This window comes from Caloenas nicobarica, chromosome 13 (genome assembly GCF_036013445.1).
Source record: "Caloenas nicobarica isolate bCalNic1 chromosome 13, bCalNic1.hap1, whole genome shotgun sequence".
NCBI classification, from domain to species: domain Eukaryota; kingdom Metazoa; phylum Chordata; class Aves; order Columbiformes; family Columbidae; genus Caloenas; species Caloenas nicobarica.
The window spans coordinates 4,093,511-4,106,615 of record NC_088257.1 but is presented as its reverse complement, the minus strand read 5'-3'; the positions used below and the strand labels follow the sequence as shown (position 1 = coordinate 4,106,615).

Genomic DNA, 13,105 nt, shown 5'->3' with positions numbered 1-13,105 from the left:
GGGGGCGGCGGCGGGGGCGCGCCCAGCTGTTGCGCCGTCCCTTCCGCGGGCGGGTCCGCGCTCGCCGCCCCGCATTGGCGGCGCCCGGGCGGAGCGGCGGAGCGGCGCGGCGGCGGGCGGCAGCAGCGGCGGGGCCGGGCCGGTGGCGGTGGCGGGGCCGGTGGCGCCATGGCCCGCTGAGGGCGCCGCGGAGCGCGGCCCGCCCTGCTCCCTCGCCCCGCGCCGCGCAGCGCTCCGCGGGGCGCGCCATGGGTGCGCGGCCGCGCCGCCGCCGGGCCCCCGCCGCCGCCGCCGCCGCCACCGCCGCCGCCGCGCCGGGGCCGCTCGGTGCCCTGCTCGCCGCTGCCCTCCTCGCCGCCGCCGGTGAGTCACCGCGCGCCCCCCGCGGGCACCGGGCTCCGGGCGGGAGGGGCGCGGCGGGGACCGGGCACCGGCACTGGGCGCTGGGCAAGGTCACCCGGGGAGCGGCGGCGGGCGGGCGGACGTCCTGCGAGGAACCGGGTGCGCTCCCGGGGACGGGGCGCGGGAGGGTCGGGGACCGTTTTCTGTGCGGAGCGCCCTGCCGGCTGTGGGGTACCGGCGGGTCCGCGGGGTGCCCTCCCGGGCGGGCGGCGTGCGCCCTGCCCCACGGGAGGCACTGCCGCCCTCCGCTGTGCCCACGCATTGCCGCACACGCGTGCCCAGCCGGCGCTGCCCCGGACGCTGCCCGCACCGGGCGGGCTGGCGCTCCCCCGTCACGGCTCCGCTCCCCCGGGGCTCCGCTGGTCCTGGGCACCGGTGTCCGCAGCGGATCTGCTCCGCGCACGGGGACCCTGCCCCTCGCACGGCGTCCCTGCCATCACTGTCACCTGGCCGGGACACGGGGGACCGTGGTGATGGGATGGCCTGGAGGAGTGCTGTCACGCCGTGGGGGTGCGCGTGGGTGGCCGTGGCGTGGGGGGTATGCGGAGCTGCGTCGGTGTTGCTGCAGACGCGGACGGGTCCGGAGTTCGGCTGCCCCCGGCTCTGCCCCCCCAGGGCAGGAGCAGGCGGGTGGGGGAGCAGGCTGGGCCGGACCCCCGGGGCTGAGCGGCAGCGGCTGCCGGGCTGGCGGTCGGGGGGTGCCCGGGGCTGGCGGCTGCTGGCAGGTGACACGGCAGCCTGGAAGTGGCGGCTGCAGACAAAGGACCGGGCTGGGGGCGGGGAGCTGCGCGAGGCTGGACGTGCACTCTGCGGGGGGCCTGGGGCGGGGGGACCCTCTGCGTCCTGGGTGTCCGGCCCACCGACCCTCCTGCTGACACCGGAGATGTCCCCTAGTCTGGCCTCGGTGTGCCGGGCAGGCACGGCGGGCACCCAGGCGGGCTGCAGCCCCCGTGCTCCCCGCACCCGTCCTTCCCGCCTGGGCACACCAGGGACCGTGCGCCCAGTGCTCTCAGCATGTCCCTGTCTGCAGGGGGACACTGCAGAGCCGGCGCGGTGGGTGGCGTGGTGGATGGGCACCCTGTCGATGCAGGAGACTCCATATGGGGGGTGCTGTGGTTAGCGACCCCCTGCTGGGCACAGAACACTGCTGTCCCCCATGGCACCTGCAGGGTCATGGTGACCCACAGATGGAAGCAGAGGATGGCAAGATGGGGGGGGCTGCGCCAGGCCACTCCACGCCAGCTCTGCGGCAGGAGGTGTGTGGGGGCCCGGCAGTGCCAGCACCGGCTCGGGGCAGCGCAGCGCGGGAGCTTGTCCCCGCCGCTCGCTTGGCAGGCAGCTCACAGCCAGCCGCGGCGCGACTCAGCCCAGCCACCTGCGCGGCTGCCGTTCGGCACAGACATGGCAAGGCTTGGCCTCTGTACGCCAGGTGCTGCTTCAGCCTGGCATGGCAGGGCACCCCTTCCCAGGGGGCACCAAGGCACAGGTCGGGGACAGCGGAGCTCGGGTGTCCAGGCAAAGGGACCCTGCCTGCAGCCACGGCTGAGCATCCCCAGTGTGGTGCCCACAGGGGAAGGGTGGGAGCAGCAGTGAGGGTTGGGGCTCACCCGTGGACAGCAGTGTGGGGCGAGCACCTGAGACATGGGAGCAGCCCTGCTCAAGTGCCGCACTGCTAGGGGGGTAAGGACACAGGGCAGTGTCTTTCCTCTGAGCTGCCCCTGACCCAGCACTACCATGTGCCATTCCCCTTTGCATCTGTGGCAGCCAGTGCCAGGCCCTAGTGCATCTCCTGCCCTCAGGCTGGCCCTCACCCCAGCGAGTGTGACCCACACTGGCTCCTGCCCCAGCCCCTCTGGCCGGGGCCACGGGCTCTGCTTTCACTTCGTGTGAGCCATATAGTGCTGCCGGCTTCACCAGGCTGCCGGGGACCCTCAGGCTCCAGCAGGCAGCCACCCCACAATTTGGTGCCCCGCAGCCTGGCACCCCAAGTCACTGCATCCCGTCAGCGCCCCACAACCTGCCCCTGGCGGAGCACCGGTGCCTCCGCGGGGCAGGCAGGAGGGTAGGGTAGCGGGCAGAGCTGGCGTGTGCCGGCTGTCAACGCGAGCGTGCGGCAGACGCAGCTCGCCCAGGGCTGTTTGTTCTGGCTCGGTGCCACACAGGACTGGCACTACATCAAACCGTGCGGAGCCTGGCAGGTGCCTGCAGGAGGGGGTTGGGGTGCTGGCGGTGCCACCAGGGGCTGGGCACCCCCAGAGACATCGCAGGCACCTCACAGCCATGGGTCAGCTGAACCCCTACCCCACCTGCATGGCTGGCAATACCTGGGACCACCCCGGGACTGGTTCTGGTGCCCGAGGATTGATGGCATGGGGACCGCCCCGTGCATGTCCTGCCGTGCCCTACCCTGCACCCGCGGTGCCAGCGCCGCGCCGGCTGTCGGCACCATCGCTGCTCCACGCGTCATGTGTCTGCCTGCAGGCAGGCTGGGCTGGGCTGGCTCCAGACTGGGCACACTGACACCCCGTCCTCAGCCAGTTAGGCCCAGCTGCCCAGTACCCCTTGGCTCCGCTGCCTGCCCACTCTTTGGGTGCTGCTCCCGGGTGGCTGCAGGCAGATCACAGCTCACTCTTGCTCCCCCAGACCCTGCCCACAGGTTAGGGGTCTCAGGTCCCAGCCCCCTCTTGCTGCCACAGGTTTGTGGGATGCCAGGGCTGCTGTCACCACTCTGTGCCACCCGTGGGTGGGAGGAGAGGCTGCAGGGCTGGAACCTGCACCCAGGACTGTTGTGTGGCTGGAGGGGCCTTCCCGGCCCCCACTCGTCTCCCCTCCCCACTCAAGTGGGAACGCGGGGATGAGAGTGACCTTGACAGCTCCTCCTGGCGGGACCAGGGCTTGGTGGGAGCGTTTGCTCTTCACTGTCAGTTAAAGGCCAGCCAGGAAAGCTGCTCAGCTCCCCAGGTGTGGGACCACAGCGACAGTCCCAGCACATGGGGCTGGGCCGGTCCTGTGCCCCCCAACACCTTCCCAGTGTCAGTGGGGGAGCCCCTCCATCCCCCATCGAGCCAGGGCCAGGATGGGACCCTTTCCCACAGGGCAGCGTGGGCCTGGCGTGGGCGCTGCTTGGGGCCGTGGGGTGGGACCAGGGTGCAGCCCACCGGGAGCCCTGCCCGCCATGGGACACGCTAATTGCATGTAATGGGGAGAGCGTTATCAGCTCAAATCCGTAATTAGGCAGCTCCATTGTCATGCAAACCCGCCTGACTAATTCATTCATAACGAGCGCTTGCTTAATCAGCGCCCAGACGCTGCCACGCGCTCCCTGGGAGACAGGCACACTCTGGCCCCCGCCGCCCCCCCAGCCCCTCCCTTGGCCGTGGGGCTGGCACACGGGGGTCACACACCTGGGGGGCCAGGACAGTGGCCAGCCTGTGGGGACACGCCAGGAAAATGGGGACACGGCCCTGGAGCAGGCGGGGGCACCCTCGGGAGCACGGTGCCCGCTGGAGCACAGGGGACGCGTTGGCACTCCGTGCCCATTGTCCCATCACGCCCGGTGCTCGCCACACACCAGACTGGCCGGGGGCCCAGCCGTGCTGCCCCGTGTTGGCATCCAACCCTGCTGGCTCCCTGCCCGGCCAGGGCTGGCACTGGCACCCGCCTGGTGTCACCGTGGGGCCTGCGTGGGATTGCAAGGGGATGCGGGGGGAGTGTTTGCCAGTGCCCAAATGCTCCAGGTAGCGTTGGAGCAGCTGCAGGCAGGTGGGCAGTGCTGGGCGATGCCGTGGCCCCTGGCTGCGGATTTGCTGGAGGCAGCACTGCCTCATCGCGGCTCGGAGCCAGGCTCTCCCGGCAGGATGCTGCCCTGCTCAAAGCCTCAGACAAGCTTTTGATGGCAGCGAGTTGTGCCAGCTCCCCTCCTCCGTGTGCGGCAGAAAGCAAAGTGCTGGCGGCGGGGACCCCCGTGTGCGAGGCTGCAGGCAGGGCTGGCACCCCCAGGCTCCCCTGGGCACCACTGGGCATCTTCTGCCCTCCCCCTGATGCCCACCCTTCCCTCGTTTAGGCCGACGCAATCAGCAGCAATTATTGCTTTGATTACCTGCTGCCAGGGCACAGACCGGGCACTGAGGAAGTGCGAGGAAATCTTTCATGTTAATGGCGTGCCAGGCCTGGCGCAGGCACGATGGATGGGACGCCAGCTGGGATTGAATCTGCCGGCTGCAAAGCCTGTGGGGGTTTGGGGAGGTCCCCAGAGGGGGGCACAGCTGGCAGGGCAGGTGCTGGTGTTGTGGTCCCCATCTCACCGCAGGGCGGCCGGTGTCAGGCAGGGGACAGGGGCACAGGGAGGCTGGGGCAGGGGTGGCGGGGACGGCTCCATGCCGAGGATGCCCGCTGCGCAGGTCCTGGCTAGGCAGCAATGTTTGGGGCAGACCGGTGCCATCTGAGCCTTCTCCAGCTCCCTGCTCCCTCCTGGGGCAGCCGTGGTGAGCAGGCGCATGCCAGCATGCCGGTGTCAGGGCTGGCAGTGCCGCAGCTGCCGGCGGGCAGCCTCTCCTCACCAAGAACACGCTGACCTTCCTGGCGTCTCCCCGCAGCAGGCACTGAGGCTCCCGGTGAGCTGCTCTTGGCACCACCAGGGAGCATGACACCAGCACCGGGGCAGGATCAGCCCCTTGAGGACCAGAGGGACCAGGCTGTGGGGGCACTTGCTGGCATGTGGTCCTGGCAGTGCCCTCCTCCACGCTGGGCAATGCAGTGTCCTACAGCCTCTCCCTGCCCAATAGCACCAGTACACAGTGTTTCTGGTGCTGGGGGGGGGTCCAGGCACTACGGTGAGGGGCTGTGTGGCCAGCTGGGGTGGCAGTGGCTGGGGGACACAGGGAGTGAGGGGGTTCTGTGCATCAGGAGGGGACCAGGAGCAGCTGGGGGTGCCACAGTGAAGGCAGGTGCTCAGAGCCTGTAGCAAGGTGCCCCCGTCACCCCTGCACCCCAAGGTGGGTGCCACAGCCCTGGTCCCCAGCCCCCTGCCCCTTTGTCAGGCCTGCCGGTGGGCTCGTTAGCCCACGTGGGCGGGGGATAATTGATAATAAAGCCTTGCTTAATGCACTGGCTTTACCGGCTGTGATTTATCGGCGCTGGTAGCAAACCACGCTCTCAATTACCCATTCGGCTGCTGAGAGAGCAGCCAGCTGTGCCCCCTGCCATGGCAAGGGGTGCCCTAGGGGTGAGTAGGACCCAGCACCCTGCTGTCCCCCCAGTCCCTGTCCCCCATCCCCACCGAAGTTCTCCAGTTCCTTTTGCCAAGGTGACATAAGCATCTCGCCTGTCTCCATGGCAACGCAGCGGCAGGTGAGCAGCGAGGCCGATGCGTGCGGGAGCCGACACAGCGTAGCGTGGGGGGCCACTGCCCACGGGGCACCCACGCTGCGCCCACAGGCTGGGGGTGCCCACGCTGTGTGGGGTGTCTGTGGCGTGGGGGGGTGCCTGTGCTGCATGGGGTGTCTTGTGGTGTGTCGGAGCCCATAGGACATGAGGAGCCCATGGTACATGGGGGCGCCTGCAGAGCATGGGGCACCCGTGGGATGTGGGGTGCGTGAGATACCGGTGGTGTTTGTCACAGCCCTGCTGCCTGGGGTGGCTGCAGTGCATTGGATGGCCATGGAGTGCATGGGATGCCCGTTGTGAATGCAGTGCCTACAGTGCGCAAGGGTACCCGTCGTGGATGGGGTGCCCATGGTACATGTGGCATCCAGACTGCAGCCCCTCCGCCCCCTCACCGGGGCTCCAGGCCAGCTGCAGCCTCCCAGCTGTGCCACATGGCTCCATCCATGACTGCACCACAGTGCAGAGCCCCACCAGTGCCCAGCACGGTGCCCAGTGGCAGGACAGCATCCCACTCAGCGGCTGTGTGGGGTGCCTGGCAGCCCCCCGGCTCTGCTGCTCCCTGCATGTCCCCGGCTTTGTTTGCTGCCTGTGGTTGCATCCTGCTCACAAGGCACCCAGCACCCTGGGTAGGTGGGTGGCTGGGGGTGCTCTAAGCCCATCCTGCCTCCCCTCCCCATTGCTGCGAGCCCAAGGCTTCCCACACCCCTCTGCTTGGCCGTGATGGATGGACACACAACTCAGCACCCGCTGTACTCATTTCACGTGTGATTAAAAGGCTGGTCCCTGCAGCATCGTTCCCCCATTCATCCAGTGTGCCCGCCGCAGCCGCCCGGGCAGCAGGCAGCAGCGGCACTGTGCAGCGGCAAACCTGGTAGTCAATAATGAAATTGGGTTGCCTTTCTGCCCGTCTCAGCCCCTCGGTCGTCACGGCCCATGTGCCGTTGCAGGCAATGCAATGTGGACGCCCAGGGCTGCCCGAGCAGGAGGCGCAGCAGTGTGAGGCACCGATGATGCGGTGAGCGGTGCCGCAGCCGGTACCAGGGTCGGCACCGCACCGGGGACTGCAGCGGCTGTCCGCGCCGTGACCCCCCGGGCCGGCCCCGGGCTGCGGCTGTGGGGGGGGTCGTTAAAGCAGTGAAATATGAAATGCCTGTATATCCCCGACAGGGGTTTTAATTAAATTAATTGCCAGTGACATTGTAAAAGTGCTGATGGGGTAATAACTGGCGCGTTATGGTGGCCGTTTATCTTCCCCGCGTAAATGAGCTGCCGCACCTTGCCCGTCCCGGTGGGCTTGGCTGCCTGGCTTGGAGGGGCCTGATCCAGCTGGGGGGAGCAGCAGGGCCTGCAGCCCCCCTGGGGGACACGGCCGGGGCCTGAGGGACCCCCGTGTCCCCCACAGCCTCGTCCCTGTCATGCAGGCGGCTGTGCCAGGCGGGAACCGGCTGGGGCGGGCAGGGGCAGCAGGGGTCCCGCGGGCGTGTGGGGGGCAGCGGGCGGTTGCCAAAGGAAGGCACTTAATTACTGCGCATTCCATCCCATTTAATTGCTTATTAAATCCTAACCAGCCAATTAGCAGCAGCAATTACAGCTTCATTCAGTGACACAATCGCTATTTTATCGTTTGTTAATCAAATGCTTATTTAGGGCCCTGGTTTATTAACTCTTTCTGCAGCGGGCACCAGCGGGGTCGGGGGAGCGGGGGCACCCGGTTGTGTCCAGGCAGGGGGATGTTGGCACTGCAGGGCCATGTCACATGCCATGTCCCCAGTGCTGCTGTCCCTGTGGGGACCCTGCCTTGGTGCATGGCACCCACAGCCCCCAAGGGACATGTGTGCAGTCCTGAGCCACCCTCACCACCCTGGGGACGCTGGGGAAATCCAGCCCCCGTGTGCTGTGCCTGTGCACACTCCCAGGTGGGTGCCTGTGGCATAAGATGGCCCACACCGCTGTGCCACCCTGCCGTGTCCCCAGGGCATGGGTACGCACCACACTCCTCACCCTGCATCCCTGTGGCACCCCAGGTTGTGGCAGGGCAGGATGTGTCCCCCAGCCGGTGCCTTGCAGCGTGCTGGGAAAGGGGGGCGGCGGATGCCCCGGTAGTCGTGAGCGATGGCCCTTGTTGGTCACACTACATTTCCTTTTCATTAGCACTAAGTGCGGACATGAGGGATCGGCGCGGGTTCAGCAGGCGCAGCCAGCGTGCGGCTGCTCTCCCTGATGGATGGCGGGGCTGGGAGGGGGCTGCCATGTTGCTGGTGGGGGGACAGTGGTGAGGCACGGGGTCACTGGCATGGGGCTGTGCCAGGGTAGACGATTGCCCAGCCTGGGCACGCTGGAAGTGGCCGAGCCTCTGTCTCTCCACAGGTGCTCAGCAAAGCGCGACTGTGGCCAACCCGGTGTCCGGCGTGTCCCTGGACCTGCTGCCGCACTTCCAGCTGGAGCCGGAGGACGTCTACATTGTGAAGAACAAGGCGGTGAGCCTGGCCTGCCGTGCCACCCCTGCCACCCAGATCTACTTCAAGTGCAATGGCGAGTGGGTGCACCAGGGTGACCACATCACGCAGCACAGCACTGACCGCAGCACCGGTGAGTATTGGCGGGAGGGATGGCACCAGCCCCGGTGACGGGCAGCCATGTGTGCCACTCTCTGGTGGGGATGTTGCACGGGGCTGGGGCTGCAGGAGCCGCTCCCAGCGTGCCGGGGCTGATGTGCTGCCTGCCGGTGGCAGGGCTGCCGGTGATGGAAGTGCGCATCGAGGTCACCCGCCAGCAAGTGGAGAAGATTTTTGGGCTGGAGGAGTACTGGTGCCAGTGCGTGGCATGGAGCTCCTCTGGCACCACCAAGAGCCAGAAAGCCTTCGTGCGCATCGCCTGTGAGTGTCTGCGGGTGCCTGGATGGGGTGCAGGGCCTTGGCCCCAGCCTCCCGCTCACCCCTGCACCTCCCCAGATCTCCGCAAGAACTTTGAGCAGGAGCCGACAGCCAGGGAGGTCTCCATCGAGCAGGGCATCGTGCTGCCATGCCGCCCTCCCGAAGGCATCCCCCCTGCCGAGGTGAGCCCTGCTGAGGGTGTCTCTTGCCCCAAGGGACACAGGGCATGCTCCCTCATGGGGAGGTCCAGATGGGCACCCAGTGACATCCCTGTGCCCCACAGGTGGAGTGGCTGCGCAACGAAGAGCTGGTGGACCCGGCGCTGGATGCCAACGTTTACGTGACACCGGAGCACAGCCTGGTGCTGCGGCAGGCCCGCCTGGCTGACACCGCCAACTACACCTGCGTGGCCAAAAACATCGTGGCCCGTCGCCGCAGTGCCTCCGCCGCCATCACCGTCTACGGTACAGCCCCACCGCGCCTGGCCCCGCCATGCTGCTCTGGTGTCACCCTCCCCATCCTGTCCCTCCCTGTGCCCCCCGTCCCGGCGGGATGCTTGATGGGTCCCTCTCCACCCAGTGAACGGCGGCTGGTCGACGTGGACGCAGTGGTCGGGCTGCAGCACCAGCTGCGGACGGGGCTGGCAGAAGCGGAGCCGGACCTGCACCAACCCCACACCCCTCAATGGGGGGGCTTTCTGTGAGGGCCAAAACGTGCAGAAAACAGCCTGCACCACCCTCTGCCCAGGTACCCGCCCCGCCCGGGGTGCCGTCACCATGCCGATGCTGCACTCCCTGCTGCACCCATCACAGTCCCTGTCCCCCCAGGTGTCTCGTCCTCCCCCCCATCCCCGTGTGTCCGTCTCTGCTGGCCCTGGGGCAGGGGAAGGGGATGGCAGTGGGGCACTGACCCCCGGCTGTGCCTGCAGTGGACGGCGCCTGGTCAGAGTGGAGCAAGTGGTCGGTGTGCGGGGCCGAGTGCACCCACTGGCGCAGCCGGGAGTGCTCAGAGCCAGCGCCGCGCAACGGGGGCCGGGACTGCCACGGCCCCGAGCTGGACACCCGCAACTGCACCTCCGAGCTCTGCAGCCATGGTGAGCACGGCGGGGACGGTGGGGCTGTCCCCTGGGGTGGGTGCCCACGGGTGCTGACACCCTGCCCCACGCAGCTGCCCCTGGCGCGGAGGACGTGGCGCTGTACGTGGGGCTGGTGGCCGTGGCCGTGTGCCTGGTGCTGCTGCTGCTGGTGGGGGTGCTGGTGTACTGCCGCAAGAAGGGGGGCCTGGACGCCGATGTGGCTGACTCCTCCATCCTCACCGCGGGCTTCCAGCCCGTCAGCATCAAGCCCAGCAAAGCCGGTGAGTGAGTGGGACACTGGGCAGGGGCTGTGTGTCCCAGGGCATCACTGGCCCTGGGTGGGGACTCTGTGCCCTCTGGCATCTCCGACGTAGGGACAGGGACACTGTATCTTAAAGGGTCCCTGACTGTGGGGGTCAGTGCTTTGCACCACACAGTGTCCCTGGCTGTCAGTAGGGGCTCTGTGTCCTGCAGGGTCCCTGGTCTCTATAGGGCCTGTGTCCTGGGCTGGTGCTCTGGGGACCCCAGGGGTGACTGTGCCCCAAGGGGCTGTGCCATGGGGCAGGGGCTCGATGCCCTTTGGACCCCCAGGGGTGGCTGTGCCCCATAGGGTCCTTACCATGGGGCAGGGGCTGTGTGCCCCATGCCCCCCAGGGCCAGCTGTGCCACTGCGTTGCCGACAGGGACCCCCCATGTCCCCGCCATGCCCCAGCACCACGGTCCCCTGCTCTGTGCCGCAGACAACCCCAGCCTGCTCACCATCCAGCCCGACCTCAGCACCACCACCATGACCTACCAGGGCTCGCTCTGCCCGCGCCAGGATGGCCCTGCCAAGCTCCAGCTGCCCAACGGGCACCTGCTGAGCCCGCTGGGCGCTGGGCGGCACACGCTGCACCACAGCTCGCCTGCCGCCGAGGGTGCCGACTTCGTCGCCCGGCTCTCCACCCAGAGCTACTTTCGCTCCCTGCCCCGCGGCACCACTAACATGGCCTACGGCACCTTCAACTTCTTAGGGGGGCGGCTCATGATCCCCAACACAGGTACAGTGGGGTGGGTGCGGGGTGCGGGAGCATTGCCCGGTGTGGGCAGGTCCCCATGGGGCTGGCCCCCCACACCTGCACCCCCCGTCCAGGGATCAGCCTGCTCATCCCACCCGATGCCATCCCGCGGGGGAAGATCTACGAGGTGTACCTGACCCTGCACAAGCAGGAGGAGGTGAGGTAGGTGCCACAGCTGGGGCTGCTGGGGCATGGGGCTCCTGGGGGGGTCTGTCCCTGCTCAGGTGCCCCCCTTGCTGCCCCAGGCTGCCCCTGGCCGGCTGCCAGACACTACTGAGCCCCATTGTCAGCTGCGGCCCCCCCGGCGTCCTGCTCACCCGCCCCGCCATCCTAGCCATGGGTCACTGCGTGGAGGCCAGCGCTGAGAACTGGAGCATCCGCCTGAAGAAGCAGTCCTGTGAGGGCACCTGGGAGGTGAGCGCCTGCTGGGGGCGAGGGGGTTGGGGTTGGAGGGGGAATACCTGTGCCCGGGGTGCATCTCATTTCTGCCCTGGTGCTGCAGGACGTGCTGCAGCTGGGTGCCGAGCCATGCACGGAGCTGTACTACTGCCAGCTGGAAGCGCAGGCTTGCTACATCTTCACAGAGCAGCTGGGACGCTTTGCCCTGGTCGGGGAGTCCCTCAGCATGGCGGCCTCCAAGCGCCTCAAGCTGGTCCTGTTCGCGCCGGCCGCCTGCCCCTCGCTCGAGTACAACATCCGCGTCTACTGCCTCAGCGACACGCAGGATGTCCTCAAGGTAGCTGGAGGTCCCCATGCAATCCCCCTGCCATCCCGGCTCGGTGTGAGGCAGGACTGGGCGCCTGGGGTGCAGAATCTCCTGCCTGACCGCTGCCTGTGCCGGCAGGAGGTGATCCAGCTGGAGAAGCAGCTGGGGGGACAGCTGATCGGAGCCCCCCGGGTGCTGCACTTCAAGGACAGCTACCACAACCTGCGCCTCTCCATCCATGACATGCCCAGCTCCCTCTGGAAGAGCAAGCTCCTTGCCAGCTACCAGGTGAGCAGCCTGGCCGCTGGGTGGGGATGGGGATGCCGGGGGTGTCCCTGCAACCTTGAACCTCCCCCCACCCACCACCCCCCCGCAGGAGATCCCCTTCTACCACATCTGGAGCGGGCTGCAGCCCTTCCTGCACTGCACCTTCACCCTGGAGCGCCTGAGCCCCAGCACCTGCGAGCTGGCCTGCAAGATCTGGGTCTGGCAGGTGGAGGGCGACGGGCAGAGCTTCACCGTCAACTTCAACATCGCCAAGGTGAGGGCAGGGCCGGGGGGGCCCCAAGGGTGACCCTGGGAGGGGCTCACGTCTCCGCCACTGATGCCCTCCCCTAGGACACAAGGTTTTCGGACTGGCTGGTCCCTGACAGCGAGGTGGGCGCCCCAGCCCTGGTGGGACCCAGTGCCTTCAAGATCCCCTTCCTCATCCGCCAGAAGATCATCAGCAGCCTGGACCCGCCGGGCACCCGGGGAGCCGACTGGAGGACACTGGCCCAGAAACTCAACCTTGACAGGTGGCCTGGGAGGGGGACAGTGCTGGGGAGGGTGACACAGTGGGCGGGGAGGGGGGGCTTCTGTCCTCATCCTGCACCTTTGGCTGGAGCTGGCGTGCTGTGGGACCCTGGGACCAGCATGGTGCCCAAAGTGAGGCCAGCATGGGGTGCAGAGCCACCCTTGTCCCCTGACATGGTCCCTCTGTTCCATCCCCACAGCCATCTCAGCTTCTTTGCCTCGAAGCCCAGCCCCACAGCCATGATCCTCAACCTGTGGGAAGCGCGGCACTTCCCCAACGGCAACCTCTCGCAGCTGGCTGCCGCCGTGGCCGAGGTGGGCAAGCAGGACGGTGCCCTCTTCTCCGAGGCCGAGTGCTGAGCACGATGGGGGCCCTGACCCCGCTCCTGGGGGACTGCCGCCATGGGGCAGGGGGGGCCCCGGCTGAACCCTGGGCCCCTGCTGCCCCACAGCCCCCAGGGAGGGTTGCCCGGCCCCCTTGCAAGGATGCCCGTGCCCCACGGCAGCCGGGCCCCCCAGGGGTCCTGCAGCCCCATGGCGGGGGCTGGGGGGGCGCTGGGTGTGCGTCGTGCGTGCGGTGCCGTCGTGCTGTCTGCGTGTGGGGCCGGGCGGCCCCGGGCCCCGTGCCGTGTTGTGTAAAGACCGTTTTTTTAATTCTGTATTAAGTGCATTCAAGTATTTACACTTGGCCTTATGTACATAGCGGTGCCGCGGGCGGGGGGTCTGCCGGACGTGAATGTAAATAAATTGGATATATATTGCTATGTGGGGCTGTGCCCGGCCACGCGCTGTCCTCCCCACCACGTCCCCC

At 68.0% G+C, this 13,105-nt stretch overlaps 1 protein-coding gene across 1 annotated transcript; it reads left to right on the top strand.

Annotated features, from left to right (window-relative positions):
* The first annotated feature begins 248 nt into the window (after window positions 1–248).
* On the top strand, window positions 249–13,038 carry UNC5A (unc-5 netrin receptor A). Its single transcript, XM_065643744.1, has 16 exons — window positions 249–363; window positions 8,155–8,376; window positions 8,520–8,663; window positions 8,739–8,842; window positions 8,944–9,124; window positions 9,240–9,407; window positions 9,589–9,753; window positions 9,828–10,016; window positions 10,476–10,775; window positions 10,868–10,955; window positions 11,039–11,207; window positions 11,296–11,529; window positions 11,638–11,787; window positions 11,876–12,040; window positions 12,118–12,296; window positions 12,495–13,038. Exons 1-16 carry the CDS (start codon window positions 249–251, stop codon window positions 12,652–12,654), a joined length of 2,733 nt encoding a protein of 910 aa, XP_065499816.1. The 3' UTR covers window positions 12,655–13,038.
* Window positions 13,039–13,105: the final 67 nt, after the last annotated feature.